The 20,079-nt window shown below is 47.1% G+C and overlaps 1 protein-coding gene across 7 annotated transcripts in view; it reads right to left on the bottom strand.

Moving 5' to 3' along the window:
- Positions 1–480: 480 nt before the first annotated feature.
- Positions 481–20,079, bottom strand: part of PCCA (propionyl-CoA carboxylase subunit alpha) — a 350,996-nt gene continuing 331,397 nt past the window's right edge. For 5 of the 7 annotated variants that reach the window (XM_065895812.1, XM_065895813.1, XM_065895817.1 and 2 more), the window contains 3 exons: positions 14,823–14,963; positions 3,406–3,483; positions 481–549 (listed from right to left, as the gene is read on the bottom strand). In XM_065895812.1, coding sequence (XP_065751884.1) covers positions 481–549; positions 3,406–3,483; positions 14,823–14,963 — 288 coding nt within the window. The remainder of the gene's footprint in view (positions 550–3,405; positions 3,484–14,822; positions 14,964–20,079) is intronic. The other 2 variants (XM_065895815.1, XM_065895818.1) reach the window with 1 other exon arrangement.

Here is a 20,079-nt window from a genome sequence, read left to right as displayed (position 1 = left end):
AATGTTCAGTTTTATTGATTTAATTATGACACTAGGAAATCTCACAGAAGTACAAATCTTTTTTTTTTGCGGTATGCGGGCCTCTCACTGTTGTGGCCTCCCCCGTTGAGGAGCACAGGCTCCGGACGCTTAGGCTCAGCGGCCATGGCTCACGGGCCCAGCCGCTCCGCGGCATGTGGGATCTTCCCAGACAGGGGCACGAACCTGCGTCCCCTGCATCGGCAGGCGGACTCTCAGCCACTGCACCACCAGGGAAGCCCAGAAGTACAAATCTTATGTACAAGTATTTATATCAATAAAAATTTCCATTGGTGATTTTTTGGCAGAATGCTGGTCTTGACTATATGTGGAATAAATATGACCATGTAAAATCTGCTACACAGGGGTGTTCCTGCAAAACGCTTGAATAAATTGAGTGTGAAAGGACAATAATACGAATGGCTAATTAAATCGGGTGATGACTGAAAGGCTATAAATACTTCATTCCAGTTCCACTAGCAGATCTCCTTCTCCAACTGTGTCTCCAGCTTTACAATGCACCGATTTCACCTTGAATTAAAAAAGGGGGGGGAGAGTAAGAATTATTAACTAGACCAGGAGAAAGCAATCTCGTCATCCATTTCTGGAAATGAAGGGAGAGCCTGGCGGGCTTTGGAGCACAGACAGAACATTCGGAGGTAGGGTGTCCATCATAGGGGACCTCGAGCACAGGGATGTCCTCGCTGCCGCCGTGGGCTGTGAGTCGCCACGTTCCCCTCCTTATCTTTGTCGGTCCTAAAAGCTGCTGGTCACAGGGCATCTGTGCTGTCCTTTGCACAGGGTGCCCTCGGGGGTCTCAGCTGGCAGTGATTATGCTGGATGAGTCTCCACACCCGGGAGAGTTAATGGTGTACTTAGTGTTAAACAGACAAACCCACTCACAATTACACAAGAGTCAAAACAGGTACTAATTAACAGGAGAAATCCCCTAGCCTGACCAGAAGCCTCCTTCTGAAGGGAAATGAAATTCCTCAGAGAACTAGCGCTGCTCTTGGCGGCGCGACGCGGGGCAGGCACTGGGCTCCCGTGACGCTGCCTCCGTGCCCTTTCACTCCACTGATTTCTCCCCATTTTAGTCAACTTTTGCTTTCCCAAATTTGTGTTCACTTTTAAAACTAGAGACAGTCATTTGACTTGGAAGTTCTTGCTGGGGCATGAAGATGAATGATGATGGGTTGGAAGTTAACTGACCGTCTGGGCAAGTGGCAAACAGGAAAAGTGGAGAGACGTGGGGTTGGGTGCCCTGGCCTGTGTCCCCGCGTCTCTGCCATGAGCCAGCAGCAGCGAGAAGGGCCTTCTCCCCTAGAGTTCCAACCCGGGGTCTCTCGGGACCAAGAGAAGCTGTGCAGTGACACTTGACAGGCCTCGTTCCACAGGAGCTATTTGCACTGAAGTGGCTGCTTTTCATGATCTGAAGCCGCCGGTGTTTTTACAGGATGTATTTGTCATGATGCTGCGACTCCAGAGTGGAGGACCTGCTTCCACTGTGAACGGGCCCCCGGGAGGAAAACTGGCCTCTCAAAGCAAAAACTGCCAGCCCCAGGCTCAGGGGCCCGGTCCTCCCCGCCCTGTGGGGCAGGGCCAACGTGCAAGTTCACCCAGAGCCCATCACCACCCTGACAGCACCAGGGCCTCCCCAGGAGACCCAGGCCCCGAGGACACAGACCACGCAGACGGGGAGGGAGCTAAGGCCATGTTCACTTTGGGGTCAGTGCCTCAGTCCAGCACACGGGCCGCTGGTGCATCTGATGTATATTCTGGGCCCCCAAACGAGGCCAAGCGCTCATCACAGAGGGGAAACCTCATGACAGTAATGCAGCGTAAATACTGACTAACCCCAAGGGACAAACAGAACAATTTTTACAAGAGCAGAAACCAACACTTCGTTCATTTCTTAAAGGGTCATCAGGTATGAAAAGCAGGATTCCCCCAAAGCTGCAGAGCATGCCAGTCTCCTCTCCCAAACCCCGAGGACACTGGGTGCAGCCGTCTGATGGCCCTCCAGCCTGGTCACACCCTGGGCCTCTGCCCTCCTGGCTGGGGCTGGACTGGGGTGTCCCCCTAGGCCTGTTCTCTGAACATCGGTTTCATTTCCTTTGGGGCAGGCAACTGGAGGCTGTGTCTCTGATGCAGACTTCACTGGCAGCTGACAGTACCTTCTGCCAGGACACCCACTGTCCCCACGGCTCAATCGCGCCTTCCAGGCATGGCCACAGTGCAGGACACAGCCAACCTACACTGCTGTCCCCACCCCACCCGACCTGCCCCGCCTCTCCTCGCTCCACTGTGTGGTACTTTCAAACCAAACCATCCTTCAGAAAAGGATCATTCTGCTACAAGTGGTGCCTTTCTAGTCGCAGGAAGAATAATGAAGTTACTGCTTAAAAAGACTTTTCTATTTTCTTCAATGAGAAAATTCATTTAAGAACTTTTACTCTTAACAGATTTCAGTACTAATACATCTTTTTTTCCTCCCTAAATCGTCAGGTCCCACGCGTGGATGTGGGTCTTTCAGCTCCTTTTTTTTTTTTTTTAAATTTATTACCCATTTACTTATTTTTGGCTGCGCCGGTTCTTCGTTGTGGTATGCGGGATCTTTAGTTGCGGACTCTTAGTTGCGGCATGCAAGCAGGATCTGGGGATCGAACCCGGGCCTCCTGCACTGGGAACACAGAGTCTTACCCACTGGACCACGAGGGAAGTCCCCCTTTCAGCTCATCTTGATCTAAAAGTGAATTGTTCTCTTTGTGGAGAAATTATCTTGAAAAGTTGCATTAATTTTTTTTTTTTTTTTTTTTTTTTTTGCGGTTACACGGGCCTCTCACTGTTGTGGCCTCTCCCGTTGCGGAGCACAGGCTCCAGACGCGCAGGCTCAGCGGCCATGGCTCACAGGCCCAGCCGCTCCGCGGCATGTGGGATCTTCCCGGACCGGGGCACGAACCCGTGTCCCCTGCATCGGCAGGCGACCTCTCAACCACTGCGCCACCAGGGAAGCCCCGAGTTGCATTAATTTTTGCAATCTCTAAAACCATTTCCTGCTGTGTCACCTAAGTCTCAGATAACTAACTGCCTCTAAGACAGATGTAAACATTAAAAATTAAAGACCCCTTAATTCGAAAGACATTAAGGTGAAGAACAGTTGTTCTTTGACTCCCTGGATGTCACACAGACTCTCCTGGAAGGCCTGCAGGTCACGTGGATGCAGAACACAGGGAGCCCCGATTGCAGCGCCCTCGTCCGCAAGAGGGAGAGGCTGGGAGAGACCCCGTCCGCCGTCCCCCTAAGGCCCCAACCGTCCAAGATTCCAAGGTGGAGGTTCTGCTTCCTGTCACAGCGGCCTGGGCTGGTGGGACCTTGGGGACATACCTTGCCAGTTTTCCCAGCTGTCATACTGTTCTGCATCTTCATGGCTTCAATCACACAAATTTCCTGACCTTCTGCTACCTGGAAAATGAACAAAAAGTGGACAGAAGTTTTAAGAGCATTTGAATTTTGCAACAATGTTGAAGAGTGAGGCCATTAAGAGGATCTTTTTGTCAAATGCTCTGAAACATAATCCAAACAGCAGCAATAGCCTCTAATACTTTGTATTCCAAGTACATCTTCAGGGACCGCAGAGAAAGGCCATTCCTTCTATCATCAAGCCCTTGTTAAAAAAACATCCCTGATATTGGAGGCTGTGGGTGCTGCTTGTGGGGCCTCCCCTGGGAATCTCTGAATCTGCCTCTGCCACAGAGCTGTGGCAGAAATGGAATGCCTTCCACTTACGTGAAACGTCCAGGATTAGCACGTCTCTACGGACAGAAAGATCTGTGGCTTCCAGGGGCGGAGGGGAAGGGGGAGTGCTTGCGGGTGGGTGCAGAGGTTCTGCGGGTGGGTGCAGAGGTTCTGCAGGGGTGATGAAGTGCTCTAGGATTGACTGTGGCGATGGTTGCACAATTCTGTGAACAGACGAAAACCACTGAAGTGTACATGTTAAAGGGGTGATTGTATTGTATTGTGAAGTTTTATCTCAGTAAAGCTGTTAGCAAAAAATGGAGTTTCTGTCCGTAGCCCTGGGGGGCTGGGAACAACAGCCAAGCACCCAGGCCATGGGGACCGCTCTCCCAGCCTTTGCATGGCATGCCAAGGACTGACAACCGGTGGCTCCCAGAAAGCGCCTTCAGGAAGGGATTTCTGGAGCTCCACCCATTCCTTGCAAGGAGGCCGGTAGCTCCCAGGGGCACTGGCTCAAGCTTTGTGCTCAGCTGTTTGCCTTCTGGGGTGAGGGAAATCCAGGCGGAGCTGAGTATAAATCCCCTGGGGTTAAACCTGGGACTCCCACCCAGGAGTCAGCTGTGACTAAAGGCCCTTGTATCTATTCTCCTTCCTCTGCCCTTGATGGGTAAGCACCAAGGAGCTGGGCTTGCATTTTTCTCCTATCTTTGTGAAAAGGGCCTTGAAGTCTTTGAAATGGGAGAGTTGAATTTCCTGGGGCACCCGGCTGTGTGGGGTGCTGGTAGGCATCCTGGCGTGGGGCTCCTGGACCTTTGTGCTCATCCAGCGTTGCAGAAGTGCCTGGAGAATGTTCTTTCCTGAAATCCCCAGATGATCTCCAAGCCCCGCTCCCGGCCCCCCGTGGGGCACAAGCTGTCTCGCTGGCATGGGGACCGCCTGAGCCCTATGCGTTCCTCTCCTCTGCTGATCAGGTGGTGGGCTGCTTTTTCCTGGCACAGAAATATAGGAAGAGAGGGGATGCCAAAGCTTTGGTGCTGGCACGGAGGCGACACTGCGCTGGAGAGCTGGGCACACACGCCGCGCTCGCGGCCCTTTGTGACTCGCCGTCACCTGGCACCTGCATTCCAGAGAGCGGAGAACTAACTTCCTAGGGTCGCTCTTCAACACGCAGAGGGAGAGCAGTGAGGGAGGCTCCAGGGCAACGCGGGTCCCAGCTGGGGTGTCAGAACAGCCAGCCCTCAAGGCGTCATTTCCGAGCCTTTTTCTCCCTTTTTCAAAGGCAGGCAGGCAGGCAGGGACCAGGCAAGATGGGAGGAGGGCACGTCCCCAGAAGTAGCGCCTGCCGTGTAACTCCACACGCAAAATGCTGGCGGGCCCGGGACACGGCTCTCAGGCAGAGGCTGAGTGTCCAGAGCTGGCCTCACGCAGCAGCATCCCCACTCAGAGACGGGGCATCCCGGCATCAGGGCCCGTGGCTTTCTGGGAAATGGATCTGATATTCAGCCACGGAAATTCCATCCAACAATCAGTGATCGGCTCTGGGAACTCCTTCCTCCCCGATGGACCAGTGCCCGCAGTGAGCGGCTGCCCGCATTCGCCTCGCCCCCTCCCCCAGCCGGGCTTCCTGTGCCGGCGTCTGAGCGCCCAGGGCCCGTCTGACCAGCCCCAGCCCCACGGGCTTCTCTCAGGCGGGCGTGAGCTTGCCCTCCTGCAGCTGCTCGGCCCACTGCTCAGCGCTGCTGGCCAGAATGCTCTGTGGGATCTTTAAGTAAGTGAATTCGCAGTTAACGCGACTATGAAAAAGAAACGAATGAAGCTGGGAGATTTCCAGTGGTCACTAAGGGGGCGGAGACCAAACTGACAATGATGCCCATAAGAAACTCGCAGAAGGATGGCCAGGCCCCGGGCCACAGTCCCACTCCAGGCTCGAGCTGGCCAGGCTGGAGGTGAGTGAGAACAGGGCCTGAGAGCCTGGGAGCAGTGGGAGATGGACGTGAAGTTTCTGGGGCTCCACTGTCGCTGTCCACTGACCGCCTTTCCTGGCAGCTCTGCGTGCTTGTGGCGAGGGTGATCTGCAAAGAGGTGACTTGCAGGCAACTGCGAGTGGTCGGTCCCCAATCATCCATCAGAAAAACAAAACCTATGATTTAGCCGGTGACAATCCGGGAGACGTGGGCAAGTCCCCCAGGTAAAACACCCCCTTCTCTCAGATTGCGACACTCTGGCAATGTGATTAAAAGGGCTTCAGAGAAGGTGCCTGCGGATTGGAAGTGCCAATCTGCTGCCAGGCGGGCAGCGCCGGCTGCCCTGAATCTGGAACCATCCTCACGGCTCTGTCATCCTTTTCTTTCCTGTTTCCCCTCCCTAGTTTCTTTCCCTGTTTCTGCTGGTCTCTACTTATATTATTTGGTGGAAATTTAAGTAATTCATTTCTCTCTTTCTCCGTTCACTCACAGCAATATGCTTTGTGGTTTGCTTTTGCTCGTTCGTTCCTAAAAGAGAAAGAACTCTTGGAAGTTGATCCTTGATGTTCCACCAAATAGTGAGACACATTTCGGTCAGCAGAAACATGTTATACGTGCACTCACGCAAACACATATACACACGTGAACTTGACCTAAATTCAAGCTATTTCATCCCTCAAAAACCCAAGTCAGGGAAGCAAATACAGTACAAACTGTACGTCAAAGAACACAGACGGGGCTGTAACTGGGGGCTGCTCCACCAACCTGCTGGGCCGCAGTTCCAACAATAACCCAGACAAAATGACACAGGCCTCTCACCTCAACAATCTGGAAGCCTCCTTGTCCAGAGGTGCCTGCACCCTCCCCTGCCCTCCCCGAGCTCCGGAAGGCACTGGAAACACCGCCTGGATTCCCCCGTGTGCTCAGAAAGTGGGGACATTAACTGGGTGAGCAGAGAGGGCGCCTCCACGGCCAAGTCTCCCTCGGACAGCGCGCACGCGGGGTGCAGCCACTGCAGGGTTTGTGGGCGCACACTTCCCCAACACTCTGGTGAATCACTGCATAACGACTTAATGATTGTGACAGGATGTCTCCAACATCGGGCTTACAAAATGGTCACAAGCCTCGCAAGTCTCTTTGATAAACCCACTCAGCCTGATGTACTTCTGCGCTCCCTGTCTAATTGGTGTAAAGTTTGGAGGTCTGAATCCTGTATCTTTCATCCGGCTTATTGCGTCCTCTCCTTTGACATGGGGTCAAGGTTCACATTCGCATCTGATTACCGGAGCGCACTCATTAAGCGGGAGCCTGCCTTGCCCCAAAATGAGTAAGCTGGGGAGAAACCTCAGCCCATTTACTCAGCAGATTTTAGCATGCTTGGGAGGCCTGAATGTCACCCGGCACAGCTCTGTGCTGCAGAGTTTCAGACATCTCCAGCTGATGATTAATTGTGAGTGATGGGAAATAAAATCCAGTAAAGCCAGCTGCTTGCCACGGTCGGCAAAATGGCTCTGATGGATACAGGCTGCCAATTTTCCAGTTTTACTGGCAAGTCTTCCAAGTGTAATTAAGGGAAGTTATAAATGATATGGAAATCTATCAAGTTCCATTTATTTTCAGAGGACTCTTTCCCCAGAGACTTTTATCTTCAAGCTTATAGTCCGCTTTGTTGTGCTAATGATTTAAACCACTTCTTATTTCTGATTAAAGCCCCCAATATCCTCTACCGAGTTTGCGTTACTCCTTCCCCAGAGATTAAAAGACACAGAACCTTCTCCAGCACATGTCCTTCTGGGACAACATGCTAAGGCTGGGACACATTTGGCAACTTGTATAGTTCAAACTGCAAATGCATGAAGAAAGCCCCAAGAAGGTGCACGAAGAGAAAGAGAAGAGAAGCGGGGAGAAAGATCTCCACCAAACATAAAAGGAAGTCCCCAAAGTACAGACTTGAAAGCTGTGCTCAGGACCAGATATTCATCAGAAGGTGGTGTAGCTCACTAATGTTATTTGATTTGGAATAAAAGCATGAAAATGATGGCAAAGGCCTAAAATTGGAGATGTAAAGGATGACTGCACAGTATTCCATTTCTCAATTTCATCCTTCAGAGCCACAAAATGGGGGTGATACAGTGACGGGATGAGATTTACAGTAACAGCTGTGGTCTTCCCACACAAGGGAGGCCCTTCTAATGGGCTAAGGTCTGTTTTGAACAGACGGGGAGGAACAAAACAAGGTTCCCTATTAAGAGTGTGCAGTCATATTTCTGATAAAGAAAATGATTATGGGAGTCAGATTTCCTCCAAGACAGTCCCTAACCCTCTTTTGTTGTCCACAACCAGGGCTGTTTTAAAGGTGTTATCCTTTAGATGTAGCAAAGAGGTCATAAACGGCGTGGAGGGTTTTTCCTCCGTAAGCCTACTCTCTAGCAACTGTAAAGGATGCATAGGAAACTGTGCCAGTGGCATATGGCTTTCTACTGTGCTAAACATTCATACAAAAGACAGGTTCATCAGTCATTGGAGTATCTGGATAAAAAATTAGCTCCTGATGGATGGTATTTTGAGCTTACCTGCTGCTAGTACATTACCAGAGAAACACAGGTTTTGAAACCCACATGACATTAGAAACTGCAGACCATGAAATACGACACGTGCAGGAGCACATAATGTACGCCAGATTATACAAAATAATAAATAAGCTATTTAAACCCTCTGCCTAAAATTGGGCCCACTGCAAGGAACCCTGGGTCACTTCTACACAGGCCAATTAATGCACAGCATCTGCTGTATAGAAGCCGGGCATGAAGCACTTCCGAATGATTTCAGCAATTAAAAGAGAACTGTTTCCTGCCTGTTCAGACAGCAACTGTTTCAGTGCAAGAGTGAGCACCAAATCACTGTACAGCTGGAAAATCAAGTCCCCTTTTTTGGGGAAGAGGGGTGGGTGGGAGGAAGAATTTTTATGGAAAAAGGAGCCTCCTTTTGTTGCCCTACATTCTGTGTTTTCTGCCAGATTAGACAGAAGGCTTGGAGGGCGCAGCGGCCCGCCGCAGTCTCCCCTTCTGCTGCACCCGCCACCCGAAAGCAGGGATCAATATCAACCCTGCTGCCGAGTCCACAGAAGTGAAAATCCTTCAATTACGTTTTTTAAGGTTGTGCTACTTAGAATACAGGTGCCTGAATGCAATGAATTTTAAGGCCCTTAGATCTGAAGAAAGACGCAGTTAACAGCCACAAGGAAAAGACATCTCAGATTTGGTTAAAAGGCACTGCGAGGGGCTTCCCTGGTGGCGCAGTGGTTGAGAGTCCGCCTGCCGATGCAGGGGACGCGGGTTCGTGCCCTGGTCCCGGAAGATCCCACATGCTGCGGAGCGGCTGGGCCTGTGAGCCACGGCCGCTGAGCCTGCGCGTCCGGAGCCTGTGCTCCGCAACGGGAGAGGCCCCAGCAGTGAGAGGCCCTCGTACAGCAAAAAAAAAAAAAAAAAAAAAGGCACTGCGAGGATCTGAGTATAATAACTTCCTCTTTCTGAGCCGGTAAGATAGGCTGGTTAATATCCCCTGATATTTCCTGAAGAAGAAACATGCGTTCCCATCCCAAGATCTTCGCGTAAAGAGGGTGGGAGAAGAGACCCCGGGGAACAGGGCAGTATGTAAGCAGTGTTGGAAGGAGCCATCATCGAATTACAAAGAAAAGAGAGGGCAGGTGACAGAAACGCTGCCAAGCCCCTTATCTGCGGTGTAAGGCCTCCCTGAACGGGTCTGATCACCAGCGATTCACTGGGGAGGGTGCTGCTGGGGCTTCCTCCCTGGATGTGCCTGGGCGTCAGAGCGGGAGCCCACAGGCTGGGGACAGAACACAGAGAGGCGGCCAGTATACAACGAGCCCAGTTTTCCCGAAAATTCCTTAAAATGAAGCAAATTACTACTCCCTACCATCCTCTAAGTTAGCTTAAAACTGGAGCCAGAACCTCTAAGGTACAAAGAGAACCAGTTCAAGTTGATGTCATTTATAGTACCTTTAACAAATCAGTCTGGATCCTCCACCTCTGTGAAGTAGGCTGCTTTAAAGGACTCAGTGAAATAATGATTTTTTTAAATTTGTTAATTTTTTTTTTTTTTTTTTAAGCAAAAAGGTGAGAGGAGATATTTTGAATCTTGTTAAGGTTGGGGACTGTCATCTTCAACAGTGTTTAAAACAAAGATAACATACCCTCTAATTCCAAGTAGATCCTCCCTTGAAAAATAAAATCAAATGCCAAACTTGTAGAAGACTTGTCTACAGTATTTATTGATCTATAAAAATATTTTATCTTATATTGATAATTATCATTAAGTTAAACTGTAAAAATTCCCAAACTGTTACCACCAACAAAAATTAATCATAACATTCAAAAATAAATGTCATCTGGAAAAGATAAAAAGGCCAAATTCAGGACAGCCATTACCTCTGAAGAGGGCAGGACAGGATTTCTCCTGGGGAGAGGCCACGGGGCAAGTTCACCGTATAAGCAATGTTTTATTGTTAAATAAAATCTGAAGCAAATATGGTAAACGTGAGCAGAGAGCATATGAGTACTTGTATTATTCTCTACAACTTTCTGTATGTTTGTAATATTTCATAACTTACAAGTTTAAAAATGTTACATAATGAATGCATGAAGCTATATACCTGCTTTCGAATACAATCTGAGGTATACAGGTGAAAAACTGGCAACTTGTCAAGTAAACCATTTGAATAACCACTGCTATAAAATATGGAAATTTAATCACTGCAATTACTTCACGAGTGTAAATCAAGGCATCCAGAAACTGGAAAATCTATCAAACAGCCGAGCCAGGACCTCTGCCAGGGAAAGATGCAGCTACCGATACTGGGCCGCGTGAAGCCAACGGGTCACTGCCAGACAAGCACGTCAGGAAGCCCCCACCCGGCCCTTCCCATGGGGAAGACCTAAGGCCAAGGGAGGCTTCAAATCCTGCTTCTTCCAGAAATGAAAAGAAAGGTCTCATGCCAAGTTTATTCTCAATTTCCCCTACATCAGCTGTAAGCTCAGTTACAGATGGTTTAGGGACAAAGGGCAGGTGTGAATATCGTTCTCTGAAACAGGGCACCTGTGTCTCCAAAGCGGTGGTGTCCCCCTGCCTGGAGGCCTCTCCCCAAAGGAGCACATGGACGGAGGAATATCAATCAGGGCGCAATCTGGGTGGTTCTCCCAGAAATCATTACACAGTTTCTGTTCTCCTTGGTGCACTTTTATAGTATATACCACTTTTGCCTAAGACATTGTTCATGAGAACAGCAATCTCGAACAGCTAATTAATTACCCTTCTGCTGCTAAAGGTCAATTCCGTCATCAAGCGGATCTTCCTCATCTTAGTCCCGCACAGATACTCTGAATTCTGTCTTAGTCCCGCACAGATACTCTGAATTCTGTCTTACTAATACCGAACAGACCAAGAGGTAAGAAAAAGCAGCAACAGGTACTTAATATCCACCTACCATTTTACCTGGTCCTACAAACTAATAACTCACAATATAATAATTAAGAAAGAAGGAAATGTAAACGGGCATTCAGCCTGCTTCTGGTTCGTGTCTCACTTAATTTGTGATGTTACTAAGTAAGATGAATATTTCTGATGCAAAGCTGAGATGACTGCAGAATCTAAACGTAACTAGAAACCATCTTAATTAAAAGCAATATTAAAATATCCCCACGGGTTGCCTCATTTTTATTTTTTGTTTTGTTTCTGATACCAAAGTCGAAACGAAAATTGTGCCACAAACTCGGCAGCTGTAAGTCTAATGCTGGGGAAAAAATGTATTCAGCATTATTCTGAAAGAATATATATTTTTAATATTTTTGTTCAAGGAATCATAAAGATAGAAGTTGAAAAACTTAATACAAGTTATTTTTTAAATGCTAACTTTGATTATAGAAATGCCCCTGGTTTATGATATTATTAAATGTACAGAAAAATTGGTATTTTTCAAACTGAAATGAAAATCAGTTATTGTAAAAATATTTTCAGAAGGCAGACAAAAAAGGCACATAGGAAAGGCACGTAAAAGTCATTCTTGGCAACTGTTTCCTCAATTACACGTGTGATTCTAGACGTTCTCAATCCACTCCGACGTCATTTCTTTCTGGTTTGCGTGCTTGTATGCATTTACTGCTTATGAACTGGCATCCCCTCCCGACATACTCAAAAAGGTTATTATACAATCATTTCAGAAATGATTTTCCTACCATATTTAATGTTAAATAGCAGGCAACAGACACTGAAAAAGTATTAGCGACGTTTGCTGGGTGAACTTGAAACAAGCACTTAGAGTAAAAGCCAGCTTCTGAGCTGAGAGGGAGGGGGACCTCTCCCCACAAAGCTCTCTGAGCACACTGACCGCTTCCAAATGGCCACCTCGGATGATTTCGTCCTGAGCGTCTTAAGCTCTGTTAACGCTATTTACTTCGCAGAGCAGATCTGTCCTTTATTGTCTATGACACTTTTGTGGAGCAGGTTATTGCCAGGCTCACCATTGTAAGATTTGTCAAGCTTTACTTATGCTAAATATAAAAATTACAGACAACTGGGATTTAAACTATTAAAAATAACATTACAAAGAAAAATAGAATACTTGTAAGCCCTTAGCTGTGCTTTTGGTCCTTGTTTTCCTTGAAAATACACAGAGATGACTGATTCCGTTATCTTCCTACTGATAAGAGTGGAACCTGGCTCAGCTAGTGTTATTGCTAAGGACAAGACAACACGCCCTACGGTGTTAAAATAATCTTCAACTGCAAAACTTAAAAGCTACAAGTGTTATTTTCTTATAAAGGCCTCAAGTATGTGCCGTGCCTTAGGTCCAAGGAAATTTTCGACTGTTTTAATTACACAAGGCAGATTTAACTCTAGAAGTTGTTATAAGAGCCGACGATTAAACATCCCACCCCCTGCTTTTGGTTTAGCTATTAGCAGTTTGGGACACTTTTCACAAATAATAACTCAAGGGAAAATATTGTCTTATCAAAACACAATGGTATAGAATATGGAAGGAAGTTCCGCCAGGACCAAAAGTGGCACTGGAAGCTGGAGAGAGGAATGAAAGCAGGCCTTCCGTGACCAGCCCAGGCACATGCGTGTGCAGAGCATTTATTTACAAGTAAGAGGACCCAGAGACCAGGAGGCGGTTCAGCAACCCACCCCCCAACCCCCCACGGTATGCTCTGACTTTAGAGAAATACATAAAATACAGGCCCCAGTGCCTTCTCAAACGAAACCAGTCTTGAATACCCACGTTTAATTATCAGTGGTGGTTTCCAGTACCTGAGCTCCCCCCACGAACCGAGACTAACACCACACTGCTCCATTCCACCAAAAGCCCTGCCTTTCCCACGTTAACTTCTTAAGCAGGAAATGGAAAGTACGAAAGCTGAGCCCTTCTGGTATCTGGAGCAGCTGCTGGCAACAAGGAGGCTGCAGGCCCCCTGCTCTCTGGGGAGGGGAGCTGACAGCGTGAACTGCACCCGCCCCAGGCTCCCAGCAGGGGCTGCCACCCCCTCCTCCTCCCTCCTCTCAGGTTCTGTCTGACTCAGGTGTTAGAAAAGTGAGGATTTCAGTGAAATGTGTATTTTTCTTTTTCCAAGCACAAATGTGATTTTATAATTAAAGCCACACAGTTAGGCCTGACAAGCTCAGGATGGCTGTACACAGCCTCTGTGGCTTCCAGAATAAGCTTAAGGAGGAAAATGGAAACAACAACAAGAACCCCTCCCGCTGTTTACCAACCTACACTTCTAGTCACCAGGAGACTGTCCTGACTGCTCTGGTAATGTAGTCAGCGTAGACACTCTTAACGTCAAGGCCAAGGGGCTGTCTTCTCAGGGCCCTAATCCTTCAGAACCAACAGATACAAGACAAACCCCTCCCCGACATTCAACACAGAATCTTCATTAAGCATCGCCTCTCCCAAATCCTTAACACTAGCGTGTTAATGAGGGTTTTCTTCCAGCAATGTCAATGCTTTCAAAGCAAGCCTAGCAATTCACAGCTCCTGAACCTCTTTTATGCTCTTCTAGAAAAGCTGGTAGTTGTTCCATTTCTATATCATCAGGTAAAGCAACTGTTGAGTCAGTTTTCCAACTTTACATATCAGTTTCAGGGCTAATCATTTAAACAGCTGAAACTGATCATTTTTTCTTAATGTTCATCTACTGTAAGTACTTTTCTAGAAGCTAATGCCAACCAACTACATGAGTTTTCCTCAACGTTATTTTACTTACGTTAATAAAGAAATACAGAGGCAGTTTTAATGTAATCTTTATAGGAAAATATAAAAACTCCTGTGACATAATTGAAATACAAAATGGAATCACCGTGTCATCCATTAAAGACTGTCATGTTTGGATGTTATCTTCCGGCACATAAACAAAAATGTGGGGACTTAAGCGCTCCCTAGAAACCTTCTGGTTGCATCTTTGTCTTCTATTTACTTTTGCTGCTGATCAGTAGATTTCCATCTATGCGCTGCTACAGTGAATGTATCCTTTTGTCCATAGCATGCTACCTTGAGACTGAACATGTGAGGAAATATTAACATAGCTTTGATTTGTGCCTTGGTGTCACAAGGTCAAGATGAAAAAATTCAAACTGTGATCCTAAATTTTATTTCGGAAGTGCTCTGGTACTATACAGATTACGGAATTAACTTTCCTTAGTACCCTTCCAATTTATTCCAGAATATGTGCAAAAAATTCCCCCATCGGGGGATCATTTCTTGGCATGACTTCTCTAAGGATGCTTAAACCACAGAGAGCTAGAGAGTAAACAGAAATTTTAAATGAAATGCTTCCTGAAACACTAAATTTGCCAAAAAAACAATGAATCTGGCCTTATTTCTGTTCCAGTCCCCGGTCATTTGGGAGGAGAGGCACTCAGAGATATTGTTACTAACCTAATTCAGATGTGAAACTGTTGGACAAAGAATGCACAAAAGCTCCTCTGCTGTTTTGTGGGGTCGTATGACTCAAGAACGAGATCCTGCTTCAGCCTGCAACAGCCCCGAGACACACACACAGACACACACAGAAGTACGGTCCTTACCAGGTCCCCAGGCTTGACAGAGACGGCCACCACCATGCCAGGCATTGGGGAGCGCAGAATACTGCTTGTGTCCTCAGCCGCTTTTTCCAGCATAAATTTGTTCAATTCTGCGGCGAGTTTGGTTAGGATATGCACCTTGTACTTAAAGGGAAAAGAAAGTGAGATTAAATGATGAACTTTTCCTCAAATGTAGCATTCATTCAAAATCAGTTTTTAGCTTTTAAATTACACCATCTCTCAAGTCAGGTGGTTTTTCATAATTGTACACAAAAGCAAAATATATTAGTTTGTTCCTGTCATGTGTTGTGAGCCGGTTGTTTAAGAAATTTCTTGGAAGTAGAACTACTCTGGTAATTAATTAATGATAAATAGTAATCACCCTGTATCTTTTTAAAAAAACACCTCAAAACTTTATAAAGAAAACAGTGAGAATTTCCTTGTATTCCCTTCACCACTTACAAACTTATCCCAATCGACACAAATTCCACAGCTGGGCCAGCCCACGGGAGAAAGGGGTGCTGCCAGAAGACACCGGTAGGTGGCAGCAGACAGCCGTGTCAAACTGCCTGCTCCCCCCAAGACAGTGGCTGGACTATGTATTAGTAAGTTAAGACAAAGGGTTTTCGGTGTTCATTTTGGGCAAAATAATATTTAAAAATGCACATTCTTTCCAGTGGCATAAAATGTTATGTTCACGATTGAAAAAGTTAGCTTTTCTTTTTAGGCACAACACTACGTGCTCTTTCCAATGTAACAAGATGGTTATAGTTGATAGAGCTGAAATACAATGTGAATATCCTCTGCACTAAGAGGCAATCATTCTAGATTTTAAAACCACCGAAAGAAACACGATCTGCAGGGCTTCCCTGGTGGCGCAGTGGTTAAGAATCCGCCTGCCAACGCAGGGGAGACGGGTTCGAGCCCTGGTCTGGGAAGATCCCACATGCCGCGGAGCAACTAGGCCTGTGCGCCACAACTACTGAGCCTGCGCTCTAGAGCCCGTGAGCCACAACTACTGAGCCCATGCGCCCCAACTACTGAAGCCCACACGACTAGAGCCCCTGCTCTGCAACAAAGAGAAGCCACCGCACGGGGAAGCCCCCGCTCGCCGCGACTAGAGAAAGCCCGCACACAGCAAAGACCCAACGCAGCCAAAAAAAAATTAATTAAAAAAATAAAAATAAATTAAAAAAAAAAAAAAAAAAGATCTGCACAGCCCAGTACTTTAATGACACATTTTGTAGGTGGCTCTCAAATAATGAGGGGTACGTTAAAGGCAGTTCAGTCAAACAGAACATTTCTAATAAAGGGAATTTCTGCCTGGCGGGAAAAATTCTAGATCTCTGTGAATAAACACAGGAGCCACAGTTTGCTCTGTTCAAACAGAAATAAAATAACATGGCCGGAGGAAGTGTTACTTGGTGGAGTTGGAACCACCACCTGATGATTTTCAAATGTCTACCAAAGTGCATTTCCCTGGGGGAAGACAGATGCAGTATCCAGGCAGCTCCATTTTGTTCGGAAAAAGCTGCTGTAACTCAAAGCCTCCTGTGGGCATCGTGATGGCAGGGGGGCACAAGCAAAATGGAATCACCCTTAACTCTGTCCAGGGGCGATGAAATCTCTTAAGTGTGCAATCTACGGGGCCTGGTTTCAAAAGGCGTGGCGGGAGGGCCCACAGAAGAGCTTCGATGGCCTCAGTTCCAAGCAGGTTTGCGACACTGTGACAGGTTGAATAATAACATCTTTTGCATGTTTCTTTACTCCTGAGTGTGTGTTTTGCAATCAAGACGTACAAGTAAGTGTCTGCCAGTTTCGGAAGGATATGATCCTTAAGTGAAATTACAGTGCAAATAAAAGCTTTTTGCTCCTATTAAGATTCATCTGAGTCATAAGTGGTGAGGGAAAAAAGCAAGGAGAATGCATTCTGCTGTCACTCTAATAAACATTCTAGGCAGAGGGGCTATTTATCAACGACGAATTGTACCTCAGAGTCCTTCATTAAATCTATGGGAGGGGGGCTACAGGGAGAGGGGAGAATATAATCGTACCAAATTGCAGTTTTAGTATCTGTGCTCTGTCTGCCTTGGAGAAGAAAATCCAACATCACTAGAAGCATCGGGGTCAACAAAAAAAAGTTACTTTCCTGGCTGGCACCAACCCTGTGCAGCTCCTCCTCGTGACTGCTCAGCATTGGGCCCAGTTGGCTGGTTTTCCCCGGAGCGTACAGATCTTTTTTCTTCTTGTTTTTCGCACAACTTGACTTCAAAATGTGAACGCGGGGAAAGTATCTTTCTACACTGAGGACAATATGACTTATCACATTTCACCACCGTGGATATATACCCTTAAAAACTAATTTTAGCTATATCACAAACGAGCCTTAATATAAATAAAATGCTAAGACTGTCCCAAGCTCCATGTCTCCCCAGAAATGACAAGATCCTGACTAAAACTGGATCCTTTTACTATTTTTATAATTTTCATATCTTTGGATTCCTTTCTCTGTAGGACTCCTGCTTTGCTTGGAAAGAGATGTAAAAGAGTCACAAAACTCAATGCCTTTAGATGCAGTCTTTGTTATTGATGAGATGTTCCTTTTCCTTTTGTATTTGTTTATTGTTCTTAAATCTGTTTGGGGGATAAGCGACTTATTGTAATCACAAGTAAAAAATAACAACGGCGTAAGTGCCTCAGGAGAGGCCCTGTTGCACATAGTTGGCTGAGACATGACCTTTCTGAATATAAAAAGCGGCGGCAGAGAGAAGGTTCTCTTTTTAAGACTACCTTTGATGTTGCCCTGACCTTCAGCGTGCCCACACAAACACGGCTTCTGGAAACAACCCCTTGGCTGGCGGTGCAGCGGGGCACGGGGCGCAGGCCAGGATGGGAGCTGAGCGGACAGCAGCATATGGGCCCATCAGAATGAACTGCCTGGTGAGAACCGTAAAAGCTTTTCGATGCCTCAGAAAAGAAGTCATTTAAGAATGTACACTAGGGCTTTCAGAGCTTATGATCAAAACTGCTATTTATTGGTTCCTCTGAATTCTTAGGGGGCACGGGCAGAGTAGCCGACGGGGTGAGAGATTTCAGGAAAATGCCCCGTGACCTGTGCAGGCTTTGATTTTATGCTAAGTATTTGAATATTCCTCATGGGCTCCTCAGAACTTTCCTGGAGAGTTTTGATTTTCAGTTGTTGTTGTTATTGTTTTCAAGCAGAGAGACCACCAACTCGATGTTTTGGGGGTGGGAGGCCAAGATGTTAAAGGCTCATTGACGGGACAGAGAAGCACAATCCTGGCAGAAGCCAGAGGTACTCCCTCTGCAAGGTCTGGAGAGATGTCAGCAATCAGGGTTCGAGCCTGCTTGCTGGTGGGGCCAGAAGCTGAGCTGCTCCCGGGCTCATGAGGATGGAACCTCACCCCGGGGGTGTAGGGCGGTACTCTCCAAACCACAGTCAAATGATTAAATTCTTGAAAACACACCTCGCAATGTAAGCTGGAGCAGAGAACAGGTGCTCCTGGGCTCCAGCTCCCCGATCCACAGGGCACCAACAGGCGGGAGAGAGGCCTTACCTAATAACCTAGCTATGGTCAAATAACCATATAACCAAATAACCAGGCCCGGCTTCTAAGCAAATTAATTTTGTGGTGTCTGCAATGTAAAACCACGTCTAACAAGAAAATTTCTCCCAAAAAGTTCAAAAGAAAGAGAGAAAAATCATACCAGACGTAAAAAGGATCAGGAAGAAAACTATAAGAGATGGACAATTAAAAGGAACACAATGGAACTGTTACAAAAATGGAACCTGACCACGGGGAAAAGGTAGGGGGCAGAGCCGGGCAGCTGCTGGCAGAGGAGAGGGCCAGTCCTGGTTTTGGGGGGAGATATGGCTTTTTAACCAGACTTGGTTAACGAAAACATCCTGCCAGTGGGCATGCCCAGCCGTGCCCTGCACACACCCCACTCGGCGCCCCGGGGCAGCAAAGAGCCCTCATGGTGGACACGCTGCCCTCAGATGGTCACATGACACACCGCCCTGCTGGTGTCCGTGTTAGTTTAGCACATGCATCTCCTCATGGGGCTTAAATCCCTGCTTCTCCCCAGGGCCTCCAGATCTACCAGCGGTGTAACACATCCCACGTGCTCACGTGCTTGTGAGACTCAGGGGTCTGGGGGCCCTTCCAAGAGGAATGCGTCCGGTTTGTTTATGTATTTTTTCAGTCGTGATTTCAGAGCCTCTCCTGTCTTTCCTCGTAAAGTAGGCTCAGCTCGTTTTCTTCCCTACGTCATTCTCCCCACAACGAGGAGCATACAGCTAATGCACTGCTCATGCTTTTTCACATCGACTGTGGGCCCGCTCAGCCAACACGGACTCGAGGATAAATGATGAAGCTTCACTGTCAATTACTTTTCATCAATTATCTTAACATCCTGAAGTACTGGCCTTAGACTGTACATCGACCTTCACTAAGTAAGGTGGCAAAAACATTTCTTCAAATACAAGGATCTCTTCTCATTCAAAGTTTTACACCTTCTGCCCCAAGGGTCTCCAACCCTTAAGCTGTCTTCATTTCCACCGTATGGCAGTGAGAGCTAACACTCAAATGCTCCTCTAAAAGTCTACTTTCCTAACTCTGAGCCAGAGGTAAACTGTCAATGTTTTTAAAGTGACAGAAATGACTAGATGCAAAAATGAGGATGCATCTTTGAAAACGTCGGTGTTTCAGAAAAATAGGAAAAAAAAAAAAAAAACCAACCCCACAAGATATAAAGCATTTAGGTGGGATTAGAACTGTAATTCAACCTTGTTTTCCTTTCCTACAGTCTTCGTGAGATACATAATTAACACTGGCAGAAGAACAAAGTGAGGGTTCCAAGCCAGGCAAAATACATTCCCCCTCTACTTCATTCAGCATCAGGCCCTACAAAACCAAACCAACAAAAATGTTCATGAAACAATACTGAAAGCACACAGAATTGAAGCTGGCGCTGTCCTGCTGGAGGTGCACCCAGGCGAAGAAGGGGGAATGAAGAGACAGCAGTTAGAGCGCCTGGCACCACCGCAGTCACCGGGCCGGCCTGTTAGCATAACGCTGTGACAGCTCCATCGGTACGGTCTCAAGGTAGCTGTCAATCAAGGATGCATCATTTAATCCAGCAGCACTCGGAGGACTTTCTCCGACAACCCACATGACAGCATATCTACAGCTCTATTTATATCAGCACCCAGTTGTGTTTACAATGCTGTTGTAAT

This window comes from Phocoena phocoena, chromosome 18 (genome assembly GCF_963924675.1).
Source record: "Phocoena phocoena chromosome 18, mPhoPho1.1, whole genome shotgun sequence".
In the NCBI taxonomy this organism is placed as follows: Eukaryota; Metazoa; Chordata; class Mammalia; order Artiodactyla; family Phocoenidae; genus Phocoena; species Phocoena phocoena.
This window is presented reverse-complemented; position numbering and strand designations above follow the sequence as displayed.